This window comes from Stegostoma tigrinum, chromosome 1 (genome assembly GCF_030684315.1).
Source record: "Stegostoma tigrinum isolate sSteTig4 chromosome 1, sSteTig4.hap1, whole genome shotgun sequence".
In the NCBI taxonomy this organism is placed as follows: domain Eukaryota; kingdom Metazoa; phylum Chordata; class Chondrichthyes; order Orectolobiformes; family Stegostomatidae; genus Stegostoma; species Stegostoma tigrinum.
In genome coordinates, this window is record NC_081354.1 from 64,484,567 (window position 1) to 64,502,229 (window position 17,663).

Sequence of the window (17,663 nt, forward strand, 5' to 3'; positions counted from 1 at the left end):
CGGCACTTAGAAAATGTCAAGGTAATCTGGAAGAACAAACATGAAGTTAGTTTTGTAAAGAGAAATCGTGTGTACCTAATTTATTGGAGTTCTTTGAGGGAGTGCAATGCACTATAGACAAGGGGGAATGCGTTCACATACCAATTTGGATTTCAAGAAGGCACTTGACGAGGTGCAACTTCAAAAGTTATTATGCAAAGTAGATGCACATAGTGACACACTAGTATTGACAGAAGATTGTCAAAAAACAGAGGCTATGCATAAATGGTTCTTTTTCTCTTTCACACAACATGGCGTACAGGATCTGTGGGGCAACTTCACATAATTCATATCAATGACTTCAATGATGGGAGCAAAGGCATGATAGCTAATTTTGCAGGTGACACAAAGGTAGGTGAAGAGTACATGATGAGGTTGAAGAATTATACAGATAGGTTAAGTGAACAGATAAAAAAATTTGGTGGATAGAGTATAATGTGGGAAAATTCCACTGAGGCACGTTAATATACAGTTTTCCTTTGTGCTGTCCTAAGAAAACGGTACCTGTTTTATCTGTACACTCCATCTCCCAGATTGAAGAATGGTTTAATACAAAGAACAGTAATGTGCAGTGCACCTAATTTATTTTTCAAGGACAGTTTTCTTTTACCTGAGAGAAGTAGCCCAACTACAATGCTTAAAGTGCTAACAGCGCAAATATTCACCTGTTAATAGCAATGGTAAACATGTGCATATTTATTGGGAAAGCCCCCACTGGCTTTCCATTCCATGCAATGATTTATCAATCTATAAATAGGGTTATCAGTGGGTAACTGCACAATTCTAATTTACTTCACGACATGCGGAGACCTGTAAGTGACAAAGACTTCCTTGTCAATGGGACGAAAGCTGCGTTCAAGGGTTACATACTGAAATGTCTATATTTATCACAAGTTTGAAAAAAATCCAATTTTTTACTCCCATGTAGGATAATATCCTAAAAACCTCTCCCTCCTCTTGTCCTTTAAATCTGCAAACATCACCCGTCCCCTCAGGCGACCAGTATTAAACTCCACGGACCCTGATACCAATTTTGTTTAGCTTCAGACCTTGCAGGAAGAGGAGTGGAGCCAATTGCTCAGAAGTGGAATCTGTAATGGTGAACGAAACCCATGGAGTGAAATTTAGGGCAGGCTTGGGGACTCAAAAGTGGGTCCGAGACCACTCTTTAAGGTAGCAGGATTGACTCAGCAATTTTAGTCAATGTAGCCTCCTATTCGGCCAGCTGTGGGCCCACAATTGATGTAAGGATGGCCGTCAAGCTTCCAATGCTGCCAGCCCAAACAGTGTCTCCAGCTCTGGTCCATGGGCTGATAACATGCATAAGTAGTAGTCTCTACGGCCATTAGCAAAATGCCAGCAGCTGTGTAAAATACCCCATGGAGCAGGAAGTTGGTTCAGCTCAAGGTCCACTGTGGGAAGCATCTTCACATGGCTGCCCATCATTTTACTGGCCACCCCAACCATTCCTGATAATGGGCTGGGGAAAATCTGAGCTGAATGACTTCAGTCTTTCCGACATTTAGTTGGAGGAATTGCCACTCATCTTTCTGATTTGAGTCGGTTCACCCAGATACAGGTTACAAATATCATTACAAGCCCAAGACATCTAATTCTGTCTCTAAAACTAGACTCGATCTATCTCATTTCCAATGGAGAGAGGGTTTTCTTTTCTAATACTTCAGTCCCTGAGACAAAATTGTTAGCTGTGGAGGGGAGACAATGATAGAACAGTACTGTGATCGGGCCTAAGGCATGTATGCGCAGTTTATTTTTCTTGGCTTCTCAATGTCAGTGGCTTTGTAAAACGACTGGGGGAATAAACCACTGGCCCACTGCTATCTTCCTCCAATTCCACTCGCAACTCCATCCTCATGTGTTCTCACAACTGTCCATCTCTCTCCACACCTCTCCAATCTTGAGTCGTGGCAATTTCTGAGCTTTAAAATAGGAAAAAGTAGGAAAAGTTTAGGAGCATTAGTACAGCTAAAAGTGCGCACAACTCAGGCACCAAGGGAATGCACTTCACTTTGTATGAAAGCATTGTTCCATTTCTAAATGTCTGGCTGTAATTTTAAAGCCATGTTCCTCATTTCTCATTCCTCCACCAAGAATGTTAGCTTCTCCAAATCTAGCCATCAATATTTTAACATCATGAGAATCCTTTTAGCAGAGTAAACACTTTAATAAGTGCTCAGTCTTCTATTCTCAAGGGAAACCCTCTAGCCTCTCTGAAAATATTGTCACTTCCTCCATCCTATAGAGTTGCAGAAAATGCATAAAAGTTTGAATTATCAGTGTTGCAGTCCAAATGTCTTTGCAAGAGCAAGTGATGAAGGGTTTTGGAATCATAACTGCCCTTGCAAAGTCACAAGATTGATTGAAAAATTAGCCGCAGTGAGCTTGTCGCATCCCCTTTGTCTTCTCCTGTCTTTTGATTTGGCTTTGTCGCATTCACTGTTGTTTTCAGGCTGCCCTCACAGTTTGTGGATTGCAGCCAGGGACTCAGTGCAAGAGAACAAAAACCTGACAGTTCATGGCACAATGAATTTTAATAAAATGGCAGGTGTGAGATGTACGAGACAACAGCAAAATTGCATTCTAGTCTCAGGGCGCTGCTCTCGGCTTCTCCCTTCATGCAGTTGATTTGCATTTGAAATCTTCAAGGGCATTTACAAAGAGCCCAAGTTCTGATCCAGAAATTAATGAAGCATTCACCCAGCTGAGTTCACAATTAGTGGGCAGAATGCAGCCTGACACACTTACGTGAGGCATACGTTCATTAACTCTCATCAATTCAGCCAAGTTGTAGCAGTCCCAAAGGCAAGATGCACAGAGACTGCCAATGAAAATTACCTTTGTTTTTCTTTTATCAGAGGTAACCCGCTTAGTACTTTGGTGTCCAGTTGTTTCTTTTAACCAGAGGAAAAGGCATTTATAACTCTAGGTTCTGAGAATGACATTGCAGTTATTTTTTCAGCCGAATCATGGAATTTTACATTACTGAAGCAAATCACTTATACCATTATGATTGCACTGTTACCCTGAAGAAGCTATCCACATCATTCAACTTCTCTATGTTTTCCCTTCTGTTTCTTCCCTTCCTTTTCACTGAGGCTTCAGCTGTGTGTCTGCTTTACTCTGAGGTTATGAGTTGTGGGTTCAAGTCCTACCTGAGGACAAAACTGAAGACTGACACTCCAGTGCTAAACAGCTGAAATGATGCGGTAATGAAGATGCTGTCTTTCTCATTAGAGGTTAACTTGACATCACGCCAGCCCTGAAGTGGTTGTAAAAGATCTCATGGCACTAGTTTGAAGAAGAGCTGAGGGGTTATCCCTGGCATCCTGGTCCATGTTTATCCCTTAATTGACGCCACAGAGACGGATCATCTCGTCATCACCTTGCTGCTTGAGAGTGTTTGCTAAATGCAGATTGCCTGCTGATTCTTCCACGTTACAAAAATGACTGGACTTCAAAAGAACTCCATTAATTCTAAAGTGCTTTGGGATGTCAAGTAGCTGTGAAACATGGTCTAATAAATCCAAGTCTTTATTTTTGAGGCTTATCTAAGAACGTATATAGTATTCAATCAATGCAGAACAAGCACTCCGTATATCTTCTATTCAAATATCTTTAATTGCATGACAAAAAAATTGATTTGGAGAAAATGTCATCTATTTGAAGGTGTATAGTTCGGCATCCTGGAATGTTACATTTTGTTGAATTACATTTTTTCAATTAAGTTTTCCAAAGGAATTTTTCTCCCTCTACCTCTTTATTTTTTTAAATATTTCACTCATTTTGTGTTTTAACTGAGAAGACACATGATTTATGCCACTGAAGTCACGTTAAAAATTATGGACAAATTTCTCTTTGGAAAAAGGTTTTAGTATTTCCCCACAGCATTTAGCTAATGGTGAGGACTCTGTCGGTGGATCAAAATTCCAAGCACTGTAACCTCCTACATTACCACTGTAACAGGTTACCCTCAAATTTCACTGTAGAGACAGAGCCAGGGCCTGTCCTAACTTCAGAGAAAATTGTTGCAGATGGGATCCTTCGACAGGCAGTCCCTCCCAGGTGGGTTTGACAAATGAAGCCTAAGTCTGGTGTAGTGTCAATGTGGTTTAGAAAGTACATAGTGTTTATTTTCGAACCCTTAACATATTTTAAAAAATACAGATGCAGTAATATCTTTAAATCTTACATGATGAAGTGGGGTATGGTGGCTCAGTGGTTAGCACAGCTGCCTCACAGAACCAGGGACCTGGCTTCAGTCCCAGCCTCAGGCGACCGTCTGTGTGGAGTTTGTACATTCTCCCCATGGCTGCATGGGTTTCCCAGGTGGTTTAGCCATGGGAAGTCTGGGATTAGGGGTATGGTATAGGGGAAGGCCTAGGTAGGATGCTCTTCAGAGGGTTGGTGCAGACTTGATGGGCCAAATGGCTTCCTTCTGCACTGTAGGAGTTCTGTAATTCCATGAAGATGATAGTTGTCTTTAACGGCATTGCTGTATTTTAATGTAGTTTATCTATGACTTGATTGTTTATTTAATGTCTGCAAATTCCTGAAGCAAAGCAATAGTTTGCTCATTTGGTGAGTTGATAATGATTAGTTTGTTTTCTGAGGAGGAGATACTCTCAGTAACGTGCACCATTACTTGTGTCTGTCCACAAGTGCATAAGGTGTTCTACCAAGGTCCCAGAGGTGGAGGTTAGCCTACCAGGGTTCCTAATACCTCTGAAATTCTTTGTGGGACCACTCTTTTCCATGGGAGTTCAAAGCCTGCTATTCAGCCAGAAGTGTTTGTCAGAGAAACTTGTTGTGACTTCACATGTTTTCCATTCCTTAATCTAAAAGATGTCTGCTGGTGAAGCTTGCTCAAGATGGTTGCAACAAGTGTGGAGCAGAGGGGGAAGGCAGCCAGTAGGTGGGTAGAACAGATCAACATGGAGTGGTGAGTGAGGTGCAGCAAGGATGGTTTCTACTAGTTTGTGGGCTATTGTCAGATGGTAGATGTGTGCTGGAATTATTTTGGGCAGCAGTGATCAAGTTAGTGAGTGAGTGAATGACTGAATGAATTACAATAGATCAGAGTTCATACAGTGCCCCTATTAGTGCTCAGACACCCTTAAGAAAGCAAATAATCCTATCAGCAGACTGATTTCCAACAGAGATTTTAAGGGAACTTAGGGGAGCCCTCTGGCTTTATGACTTAATTATTGCAATATAACAATTCAGTATTATTAACAGATTTTGTCTTGTGTAAAGTGAGAACATAACCCTACCATACTTTATAACTGTAACATGTATCATAAAGCTGAAGAGTCGACACTTGATCCATTGTGTTCGCTAATTCTCTTCAGATGTTCTTTGAAATGGTCAACTGATTTGATCATTATTCATTGCAAACAGTCCATCAAAGCTTAAAGCATTGGGTCAGAAGGCATTCTTAAATTATTTTCTTCTCCATTATTTTGTCTCTTGAAAGTATTGGTTCACACTTGGGACCAGTTTTGTGGTTATTGGCTGCATGCTACTGTTCAATCCAAATGACTTTTTCATTTCTGAACTTCAACTGTAAATCACTGTGTGCCATTAGTTCTGACATCAACTCACTGCTGTCAGCATCTAATTTTGACATGAACACATTCTATACCAGCCACGAGGTAGCAATTAGGAGCAGGAACTCTAGCGGTGTATTAAATGCATGTTGACACTAAAATGCCATGAAGATGAAATGTTAGAGTGTATTGTCTAAAGAGTAATTTCCATAAGGCTGTAATGGACTGATGTAACATATTTCAAAATAGTCGGTTTTAGAAAGATAGAATATGGATAAGCTATGGTGAGAGTGAAAAAGGACATTGACACAGATCTACAAAAGAATAACTTAAAATGGAAGTCGTAAATTTTCCAAATGACTTATTTATTATTAAAACTATGGCTACTTGAATTTTAATAATGTGAATAAATAAAGAGGTTAGAAACAAGATAATGGTGGCAGGCACTGTCCCTTGATTCAAGGATAAAGTCTACTTTGGTGAGTTTCTGTTGGAGGTTGTGAAAATAATGTTGCAGAAGAAAATATGCAGGTTCTGTAGTTGGTATAAAATGACAAACGTACAAGCAGTTATGAAATTGGAAAAGGAAGAAAAAACAAAGTTAAGGGTAGATTTAGAAAAAAGAGATAAGGCAGTGAAATGATCAAAAAGAACTGACAAATGAAAATCAGTTAGTAAATGCAGGATAATATAGTTTGGTAAAAAGGACTTATACTTTGGGGAAGACTCTGAGATATTGAGCAGTTAATTGATGCCTAGGAATATGATTGCAAGTTTTGTCCAAGAATCTGGTTTTTTGACCTTCTTATAGTTATAAAATTTAAAATCTAATTAGGAAATGTTTTCTCCTGAATTGAAAAGGAATATTTACCTGTGACAAGTTCAATATTATTCAAAAAATAAATTTGGCATAATCAATAGATTGAGGAGATCAGGCTCAGATGTTAAAAATTGTATATCAAATGACAAAGACGAAGAAAAGCTAATGGATACGTCAGTTTTATGAGATGATGTAAGATTATAAACAACTGAGATGTAATGGTTAAATATAGCTCTATAAATCCCAGTATGGACCAGAGCTGGAGAGCTGTATGCAGTTTTGGTCTCCACAACAACACAGCCAGTGAAGTGATTAGAGTGGATTCAGTGAGATGTTGATATTAGAAAATACAATAATGAAGAAGTAGTTGATAAATTGTGTCCATTTCATTTTGAACAGAGGAGATTACAGTACGTTTTAATAAAAGTGTTAAATGTTTTCATAGTAAAAAGTAGCTGTAATTAGTATCTTAATATAATACTAGCACAGACCTGAAAAACATATGTCATCAAATTACGGACATTATTTCAATGACATTTCTTTGGTATGAGATATCTATTCAAAACATTAATAAAATAAAAACATTCTGCCTTGGAAACAGCCATGTAATGATATCTATGGATCAAAAAATGTGTGGGATTACAAATACAGACTTTGCCAAGTGTTTAACCTGTCTTCTTGAGGAATGTAAAATTCTAATTGGGAACCATTTTCTCCGAAATTGAAAAGGCAGGTTTAGATGTGGTGAGCTCAATAATATTTGAATAGTAAATTCACTATTTCGTTGAAATCTGTTTTACAATTTCAGCATCTCTCTTTAAAGAGAACAACTTCCTAACTACAATCTTGTTGCATTCCTAAGTCTTTGATTCGAATTTAGGTTTTATGCCAACAAGATAGTTGCTACATCCTTCAGCCTGTGTATGTCATGTTTCTTAGATTTCTACTGGGTCATAAATAGCTGTTAGCTTTTTCATCTATAGACAACACTGCTGCATTATTTTAAATCATCCCACAACTTTTCAAAAATTCATTTATTAACATTTGGCAGACTTTAATTTTTAGCATAAAGTAGCTTTTGAAAAGTAAGATTTATTGCTGAAACAAGATATATTTTCTTGAAGCTTTTTCATCCTTCACCCGTCTGGGAAGTTTGCAGGAATCCAATTTCAAGGGCAAAGTAGTATTTATACTGCAGGAAAGGAGAGTGTTGATTAATTAGCAAATGGACTCTTGTTGTGAAACTGACTTCGAGAATTCACCTATTAGTTCTGATTGACTATTAACAGCCAAACTTTGTCATATTTACATGTGACGGACTTGGAAAACTTCAACAAAATTTGTCTTTTTTGCAACAGTTTTCAAAATGTGTACCAGCTAACAGCTGTTAATAAGTTTAACCATAAAACAAATTTCATCATCCCCTTACTCCTCGTCATTTCTCATGTTATCCCTCTCATTACCATACATTATCCCATTTCTTTCATTTATCCCAATCCACAGCAATTCCTATCCCTTCCTTCCTTACCATCCCTTACAGAAACAGTTTCTCCAGCTAGGATAACCATTGTTGGGCTTTGCTGATGTTGTTCTGCAAACACCCATCGCACTACAGGATCAACCATCGGTAGCAATAGTTCTCCATGCAGCTCTTGAACTTGTACATGTGCCAGGCACCACCCACCAAATGAACCCATCTACAGATTGACTGGTTAAACTCTCCAAACTATATGTTCTAAACAGGCAAATCTCAATGTTGTTGTTATAGGTAAGACCATAACATAATTTGTGAGAGTAAAAGTCACCCTTGGCAGTGGTAGCAGTCTAGCTAACCAACATACAACCTGTTTGATTTTGCTTAAAAAAGAACTGTGGATTCTGGAAATCAGAAACAAAAACATAAATTTCTGGAGCAAATCTGCAGGCCTGGCAGCATCTGTATAGAGTAAGCAGAGTTAGTGTTTCGGGTCCAGTGGCCCTGCCTCAGAACTCCAGAAATATTTATGCCTTTGTTGCCTTCTGGCTTGACTTCTGAAAGGCTTGCCTTGCTTGCCTCCAAAATTCCCACTGCTCATAAATCCTTGTCTGAAATGTCTGGCCTGCATCCTGTGCCGCTTTAAAGTTAACATACGACTGGAAGGGGAATGGAATGTAGAAACCGTGAAATTTTACTGCAACTGTACAGAGCTCAATTGAAACTACACCTGAAGTACTGAATATGTTTCTGATATTCTTTGAAAAGTAGTATTAACAGTAGTCTAAAAGTGATTTAGTTCGACTCATTCCTGGGGTGAAGTGTGTACTTGATAAAAGGAGGTTGAGCAGATTGGCCCATGAGTCACTGGAGCATACAAAGATGAGAGGTGATCCTGGTGAAATATACAAGATCCTGAAGGGCCTTATGAGGGTGGATATGTAGTGGATGTTTCCCATTGTAGAGCAGGCTACATCTAAGATGGAGATGATTTTTTTTTCCTCTGAGGGTTGATAATCGGTAGAATTCTTTTTTTCTTCAGAGAGCAGTCGAGAGTGAGCCACTGAACTTACTCCAGGATGACACTAACTTCAGAATCCTTTTACCAGCCTTTGTAAAATTATATCTCAGCTCTGCTTCCCAGTCAGCCTTCTGATCCATGTATCCCACAATTTTCCCTTCCTTCACCTCTCCATCATTGGGAGAGTTCACTTTACTCCTGGAATCTCTTCACTTTTAATACATTAAGAGAATTAGCAAAGATCTGCTCAAAACCCCAAATCAGTTGTCTTAATATTCTTGTTACTGTTCAGTGTTTCTCCACTGGTGAAGCAATTTGGGACATTTGCTAAACTACTGGAGCTTCACAGAGCAAGTTGTTATGGTCAACTGAGGTCCAAACCACTTTCTTTATGGGTAGAGTTCATTAACTACTCAGCCTTTATAGATGTTTTTCAAGCCAACCTGTTCAGAGATTTTATAATATACCTCTGGAGCAGGAATTTGAACTGGGATCATCTGGCTAACAGGTGGGAGCTCTACTATTGGGACCTTAGAACAGTCTTTCTTTTGATACTCAGAGTATTCAGACCTACAGCTACTTCCAAACCAATCTCACCTGTTCCCTGTTTATATGGACCCAGTCAATGAATCAGCCATTGAACCCTAATTGCTACAGTTGACCGTGATTTGGGCTTATTTTCCCAGCTGGTTAAATCAGTCATCCAACTTGCAAGCACACAATGCAAACAATACTCTGCTGAAGTAAAGTTCTATTTTCTGTATTCACCAGGATGGGTTCACCCCGCTAGCTGTTGCACTGCAACAGGGCCACAACCAAGTCGTCGCCATCCTACTGGAGAATGACACCAAGGGAAAGGTGCGGCTTCCAGCCCTGCACATTGCTGCCAGAAAAGATGATACCAAGTCTGCAGCATTGTTACTACAGAACGATCACAATGCTGATGTACAGTCCAAGGTAGGGAAATCAATGCATTGTATTTGGTAGTTTATAAAACTGGAAAGGATGAATTTGTATCTCTGAATATTATTTACAAAGGTATTTTAGTGATATTGTGTGTTTTTGAAATTTCTTGAGTGATGCATAATTCTGATATCTTCTTTTTCAAAATATTGATATTTGTTCACCGACATACATGGACACAGAACTTGTACGATTCAGAGCAAATTATTTTGTTATATTTATGACTCCATTTGTGGTTATTTTCTCCCTTTGCTACTCTGTGTAGCCTGCATGCTCAGGTTGGACAAAAGTTCTGTCCGAGTTTTCATCATTTATTTTCACTTACCTTTTAAATGGATTGGCTATTAAGAAGCTCATTGTCAAATTTCCTCCTATGTTGAAAACCTGTTACTCCAATTAGCAATTTCCTAGTGTGCAACCAGAAATTGGGATCACTGTGGATGAGTGTGGAGGATGTTGTGTGCTGAGTCATATCACACTTAGTCAATGGTAAAGAAAGAGAATATTTTTCCCTGTAATAGGGCAGAAAAGCTGAAAATTTATTTATGGCCAGTGGAATTACTATCATAACAACTTAGATATTTATAGGTGGTGAGTTGTTTGATTGGTGTTTGGAAAGAAGATTGATTATGGATAAATCTGAAGGAAATCAAAACATCATAAATCCCTTTTCATATGGAATATCCATGTGGTAACCACTTAAAATACTGTCACAAATAACAGTGCTTCTCTAGGAATCTTTGTGGCTCTATACCATGACTAATCAGCCTGTTAATCATAACTTTTGCCGTTACTGCCATCTGCTGTAGAGGGTATTCTTATCAGGGCCATCTTGACAACGTGCTACCCATGGTTATCTCGACTGCATTCTTGTGCACTACTAAAGTTAATGGTGTATATTTAATAAGGAATTAGAATAAAGAATATTCTATGTAAGAAAGGACTAAAATAGTCCATTGCTAAGGTATTCCTTGCAGTGAGATAAATTCCCTGTTCTGCTTTTTACGAAGTATTTAGTTTAAGTAATTCATGTTAACGTATGCAAGTTTTTATTATAAAATATTAAAGAAATGATTGCATTTGTTTGTACAAATCCATAGGTAATATAAATACTCAACTGCCTCTAAGCTTGGTTTCTTTGTACTTGACCTTCCTCAGTATTTCATTTACATACTGATTGTTAATAGATGTAACTGTTAACTTTTTGCTACACTGCTGAGTGCATGCACGCTGCTCCATCCATTGTGCTGATAAAGACTTGAGTGTCTTGAGACAAAGCACCTCTTTACATGGAATCTACAATGCTTAGATCAACCTTTACTTTCTATTTTCCCTTTCTTTGCCAACAGTTAATATTTGCTCACTGCATGACATTGTCCACCAAGTAGTAAAATGAATTGGTCAGCTAAAAGCCCAAATACAGAGGAAGGGACCAAGAGCAGTGAGCTGTAAATCAATTAAAGATAACCAAGTGTGAAGCTTGATGAACACAGCAGGCCAAGCTCAGGTGCTCCTGAGATGCTGCTTGGCCTGCTGTGTTCATCCAGCTTCACACTTTATTATCTTGGATTCTCCAGTATCTGCAGTTCCCATTATCACTGTAAATCAATGAAGTTGACTTGGCCAAACTAAATTGAACTTTAATTGGAACAGACTGAAATTTTGATGTTCTGTTGCAATGTATGTCCTGATTTGATGCACTGCATTCTTTTTTCCAGTCTACATACGGAGATTATTTATCCCATCTTTCCCTGTATGTGACACCATGTAGCTAAGTGGGTGATGTTTCTACTCCTTCACTGCAGTGTGGGCTTCCAGTGATTTGCACGATGAGTGAAGTAGCATGTGTTTTTTGCAATTTTTTTTGATGTTGTGTATGCCTGCTGTCTTGCTCTGAGCTGAGTTAAAAACTTAGCCATCAGTGCATTTGAAGGCGATTGGCACCACACCTGCCAACTGCAGACCCACCACATGTTTCTCCCCCCCACCCGTGGCCCCACTATAATTATTTCAGTGATGGAGGTGATGTAATGTGGCCCACTTGCCAATGGAATAATTGAATCTCTTTCATGGACCAAATTGTGGGACTCATTCTTTTGTTATTGTCATTTATGCAGTAAGGTAAGTCTATGTCACGTAGCCCACCTGACAGGTTTCTCTGCACAGGCTGGTGGTAAAACGGGGGAGGGGTACTGATGTAAATAGCCCTCTTGGCCCATTGGATGGCTTCTTTCTCAGCTGTCCCCTGACTCTGTCCACAATTGTTCTCTCTCCATGACTTCTCGAACACCAAACCCCACCTCCTTCACAGTCTCCAAAATCATGCAAAGTTATGATGCAGCACAGCTCATCACCCGAGTGCAGTACCAGCCACAGCTGTCATTCCCATTGGCACTACTGGTACAGCAAGAGCAACTGGCAATCAATTGGGCCGGCGACTCCCCGAGCCAGGGTATCCTGTTTGTGAGAAACAAACATCTCACCACCAGCCCAATAGTGACAACCTGGCTGTTGAATGATTATGGGGCAGTTCCTTTTCACCTAGCCAGCCATCACTGTCCCCCACCTCAGCAATCTTTTTAGTTGGATTTGAATGTGAGGATAGCGCATGGGTGTACGGTCCAACTGTAGTGGAACAGGTTTCCGTGTGTACCATGTGAGTGACTTTCTAACAGAATATTCATGTCTAATCTTGCAGGAGATATGAATGCTAGTCTAATGGGATTATGTGCGGGTCCAGTGAACTTTCCTGATGTTTTAATAATTTGGAGAAAAATGGTCTATTGGTGGTTAGGCCAGAGATTTAAAGACCACTGGTAGGAAGTACACTTGCTTTTGGTATTTAGAACTTGGTGCCCAGAGTCCTGACTTGTGTCTGAAAGCTCTGCACAGGTTTTCTCAGTATCCTACTGAGAGCTAAGAAAGAGACCTGCATAACTCCCTGTAGCGATAGCTTGCAAAAGTTGGAAACACTGATATTCTGCTGGTTTTCCAACTCCTTATCTAAGTTCCAGCATGAGATGAGGAACTCAGTCAGGGATATTAATACTCTTGTGTTTACAACAGAGTGAAGCCCATTACCATGACTACATAGATTAAATTATGAAAAGGCAGTCACCAAGTCTTCTTAGACAGCAACTTGCAAATCCACAGCCACTGCCATCTGGAAGTATAAAGGCAGCAGACACAGGGGAACAATACATTTGCAAGTTCCTCTCCACGCCAGTCACCATTGTAACTCTGAAATATATCACTGTTCCTTCAGTGCTGCTGGGTTAAAATCCTGGGACTCCCTCCAGCATTGCATCGAGTGGTTCAAGAAGGCAGCTCACACCACCTTATCAAGGGCAACAGATGATTAGCAATAAATGATAGCCCAGCCAAAATCATCCATTCCCCATGAGTGAATTTAAAAGAAAGATAAATGAGACTTGTGTAATTCTCTGGAACGTACGTGGTTAAGGTGTGATTTATTACAAGTTTTTAAGATTTTGAAAGAACTTGGAAAGGAAAACAGAGGACACATTTTCTGGCTAATACACAAGCTAAGAACAAAAAGAGACAGCCTTAAATTCAGAATCTGAAAATTCTGGAGATAAGTTAGAAGAATTCTTCTTTGGTGTAGATTTTTGGTGTAAATTACTGAGATGCCAGATCTATTAATGACATTAAATCTGAAATAAGTGAGTTTTTATGTCTGTAAAGAACTTGACAGTAAATAAGGAACAAAAACAGGAGTTACTGGAAAAGGTCTGCAGGTCTGACAGCATCTGTGAAGAAAAATCAGAGAAAACGTTTCAGGTACGTTGACCCCAAAGATTACTGGACCCGAAATGTTCGTTCTGATTTTCCTTCACAGATGCTGCCTGACCTGCTGAGCTTTTCCATAAATAGATTTTTGCTATCCAAGCATATTTAGGCATTTGGTCAAAGCAAGTGAATAAAGTTAAGATGCAAATAGGCCATGACTGTATTGTATCGTGGAACACACTTGAATAATTGATTATTCTGCACCTATCCACATTAACCTGCTGAACACTATTAATTTCGGAATTAGGACAAACAATTGTATTATTCCTTGGAACTAAAACAACAAATTTATGGAATCCTCTTATCCTAGTCTTTATTTCATCTCATTAAACACCACCTTGTTTCATCATCATCAAAAACGAGCATAAGACCATAAGACATAGGAGTGGAAGTAAGGCCATTCGGCCCATCAAGTCCACTCCGCCATATAAATCATGGCTGATGGGCATTTCAGCACCACTTCCCTGCACACTCCCCGTAGCCCTTGATTCCTTTTGAGATCAAGAATTTGTCGATCTCTGCCTTGAAGGCATCCAACGTCCCGGCCTCCACCGCACTCTGCGGCAATGAATTCCACAAGCCCACCGCTCTCTGGCTGAAGAAATGTCGTCTCATTTCAGTTTTAAATTTACCCCCTCTAATTTTAAGGCTGTGCGCACGGGTCCTAGTCTCCCCGCCTAACGGAAACAACTTCCTAGCGTCCACCCCTTCTAAACCGTACATTATCTTGTAAGTTTCTATTAGATCTCCCCTCAACCTTCTAAACTGTAATGAGTACAATCCCAGGATCCTTAGCCGTTCATCATACATTAAACCTACCATTCCAGGGATCATCCACGTGAATCTCGGCTGGATATGCTCCAGGGCTAGTATGTCCTTCCTGAGGCGTGGGGCCCCCATCTGAAAGCTGCAACTCCTATCATTGAGACGTAGAAAATATGAGCAGTGGTCGGGCATTCTGCTCTTCCAGCACTGCTGTGCAATCCAGTATGATTATGGGTGATCATCCAACACAGTATCCTGTTCCTTCTTTCTCTCCATATTCTTTGATACGTTCAGCATTAAGAACTATATCCTATCCTTTCTTGAAGCCATTCAATATTTTGGCCTCAACCATTTTCTGTGGCAGAGAATTCCACAGGATCACCACTCTACAGTGAAAAAAATTCTCCTCATCTCCATCTTGACCCGTATACTTAAACTGTGACCTCTAGTTCTGTATACATGGTCATTGGGAATATCCTTCCTGTATTTACTCTGTCTAGTTCTAAAATTTTATAGGTTTTAATCTAATACCCACTCATCTCCATTGAAAATAGTTATAACCAAGCCAATCTCTCTTCATACGTCCATCCTGCCAATTAAGAATTAGTCTGGTAGACCTTTGTTGTACCCCCTCCATAGCCAGAACATCCTTCCTCAGATAATGAGACAAAAACTGCACACAATATACCAGAAGGGGTCTCACCAATGCCCTGTACAATTTCAGCAAGATACTCCTCCTGTACTCAAGTCCTCTCACTGTGAAGGCCAACATACCATCTGCCTTCTTCACCATCTGCTGCTCCTGCGTACTTACTTTCAGGAGCCTGTGTACAAGGACTCCTTTCCTAATCTATCATGATTCAGATAATAATCTGCCTTCCCGTTTTTGCCACCAAAGTGGATAGCTTCACTTTATCCACATTGAACTGCATCTGCTGTGCACTTGACCATTTACTCAGACTATCAAAACCACACTGCATCAATCTCTGCTTCCTCCTCTCAGCTCACCTTCCCGTCCAGCTTTGTATCATCTGCAAATGTGGAGGAGTGGCATTTATAATCAATTATTATTTAGATGAGGGAACTGATTTAGAATAGCTGGTGATCTAGCACTGATCCCTACAGTACTCCACTAGTCACTACCTGCCACTCAAAAAGACCGGTTTATTCCTACAGTTTGCTTCCTGTCTGTCAGGACATATGGCAACCACCTATTTCTTCTGAAAAGATTTAGGTGGTTAAGAATAAGATTGAAGGATGCAAGTACAGATAAAAATTATCAAATATTCTGAAATATGATGGTTTATGTCTTTTGGTGCAGTAACAGTGTCAGGTGTGGCGTGCAACACTTCAAGGTCTATTGTGGTTGGCAGAGTTCAGCTAATATCCTAGAACTTTGTGCAACTGTCCTCATGTGTCAGTGAAGTAATTTATAATGTTTATTATTTTGAAATTGATCTGTGGCTCAATCCCTGCTTCAGCAGAGTGTGTGAAGGTTTGGTAGATTAATCAAAAAATGCGTATTGGACATTGTCAATTGATGTGTTGCTTCGTTCTTACAATACCATGCCAGTATAACAAATTGGATATGTTATACGCATACACGTAAAACATGGCTCTAGAATTCATATCTAATGGTGTTGAGGAATGGCCCTTTCTTTGTTAAAGGTGCTAAATAAATACAAATTGTTATTGCTATGTGGTACAGGCTATGCAAAATTATTCTGGTCTCTGTACTGATTCCGCAAAAGCAATGTGTTTGCTTTGTAGTTTTCCATTACAGAGGATCCTGTATGTCGTCTTAGATAGTTCTTTGCTTCAATGCTTCTTTCCATCTTAAATTTTTAATTTTTCTTCCTCCTTACAATTATTTCTCTGCTTCTTCTTAATGCTGACCCAGATGATGGTGAATAGGACTACAGAGGTATATATCTAGACCTTCTTGTTTTTGCACATATTTTGGAAATTATCCTTAACATTGATATTTGTTATATTTCCAAATCCTCCAAATGAAAGAATTTTCTGCTTTTAATTTCTGGTATTTATACTCTTTTGATGCTTTTGTAATTCTTTTGAGCATATTTACTTATTATGAAGGAGAAGTGTGCTTTGAGTTTAAGCTATTTCTTCTTAATGTTTAAATTCTTTTCCCAGAGGTTCTACTGATTTTGTGGGAGAAATTTGTGCAACTTCTTCAGAAATGTGTTTATATTCCAGTAGATAATCTCACATCTTCACATTTTTGGGGCTTTATTTAAATTGGTTTGATGAATGTTAATGACTGAAGATGGTTTGGAAAATTTATTGTTCCTTTAATGCTTGTGGTTCAGTTACTTCAAGTGATTCAGCATTGTATATATTTGAAAGACATGACATGATCTATGTATGCTCCAATTGTTTGTGCTGTTGAACCAACCTCTGAGGTCTGTGCATGGCAGAAACTTACATAACTGGAAATCAATGCATCTGTATGGCAATTGGCATGCGTGGACCTTCCAGACACTATTGAACATGACCCTGCCTGGGTAGAGAGTGTATCTATTTGCTTTAGTCAGTTTTTAGGCACAACAGCTGAACGAACCCAAAATGATATTTGTGGGGCTGGAAGGAACAGGAGTGCTCCTTTGTCTTCATAAAATTATATTGTACATCTGCTGTCCTGGACAGCAAGTTACTCTGGAATTTACAGGTTTTAAGGTTATTTGATTTTTAACGGTATATTCTAATACACCTGATCAGAGATATTATTTTACACCGTGGAGCAGGTAGGACTTCAATCCAGACCTCCTGGTTGAGAGAGAGAGAGTCAGTACACCTGAAACACAGCAGCCCCTTTTAGTTGAACTTTTTGAAATGATATTAACTGTGTTACTTTCCAGTAATTCTCTGTTTATTTATGTCGCAATATACAGTTTATGTCACAGCTGTTAACCTAAGAGGACTGACGATATCACACAGCATTGAGACCGATTGTCTATGCTTATTTGCTATTACAGGGCACTGACACCAGGGATCCACCATGCACTTTGTCACCCAAAGTGGTTTTGGGAGCATGTAGGCAGAAGTTTTGTGTAAGGCTAAATAATTGCTTCAAATTAAGGCTGATCTGAATGACTCCACTCTGTGCAATGCTGCAGTTACTCAGTGAAGCAGCCAGGGAGAATGCAATTCTCTTTCAGACAGTGTGGGTGTTCTACCTTCAAT

The 17,663-nt window shown here is 39.4% G+C and overlaps 1 protein-coding gene across 7 annotated transcripts in view; it reads left to right on the forward strand.

Moving 5' to 3' along the window:
• ank2b (ankyrin 2b, neuronal) overlaps positions 1-17,663 on the forward strand; it is a 794,414-nt gene that overhangs the window by 585,256 nt on the left and 191,495 nt on the right. For 5 of the 7 annotated variants that reach the window (XM_059645900.1, XM_059645896.1, XM_059645912.1 and 2 more), the window contains 2 exons: positions 9,693-9,878; positions 16,360-16,383. In XM_059645900.1, the coding sequence (XP_059501883.1) occupies positions 9,693-9,878; positions 16,360-16,383 (210 nt within the window). The remainder of the gene's footprint in view (positions 1-9,692; positions 9,879-16,359; positions 16,384-17,663) is intronic. The other 2 variants (XM_059645909.1, XM_059645922.1) reach the window with 1 other exon arrangement.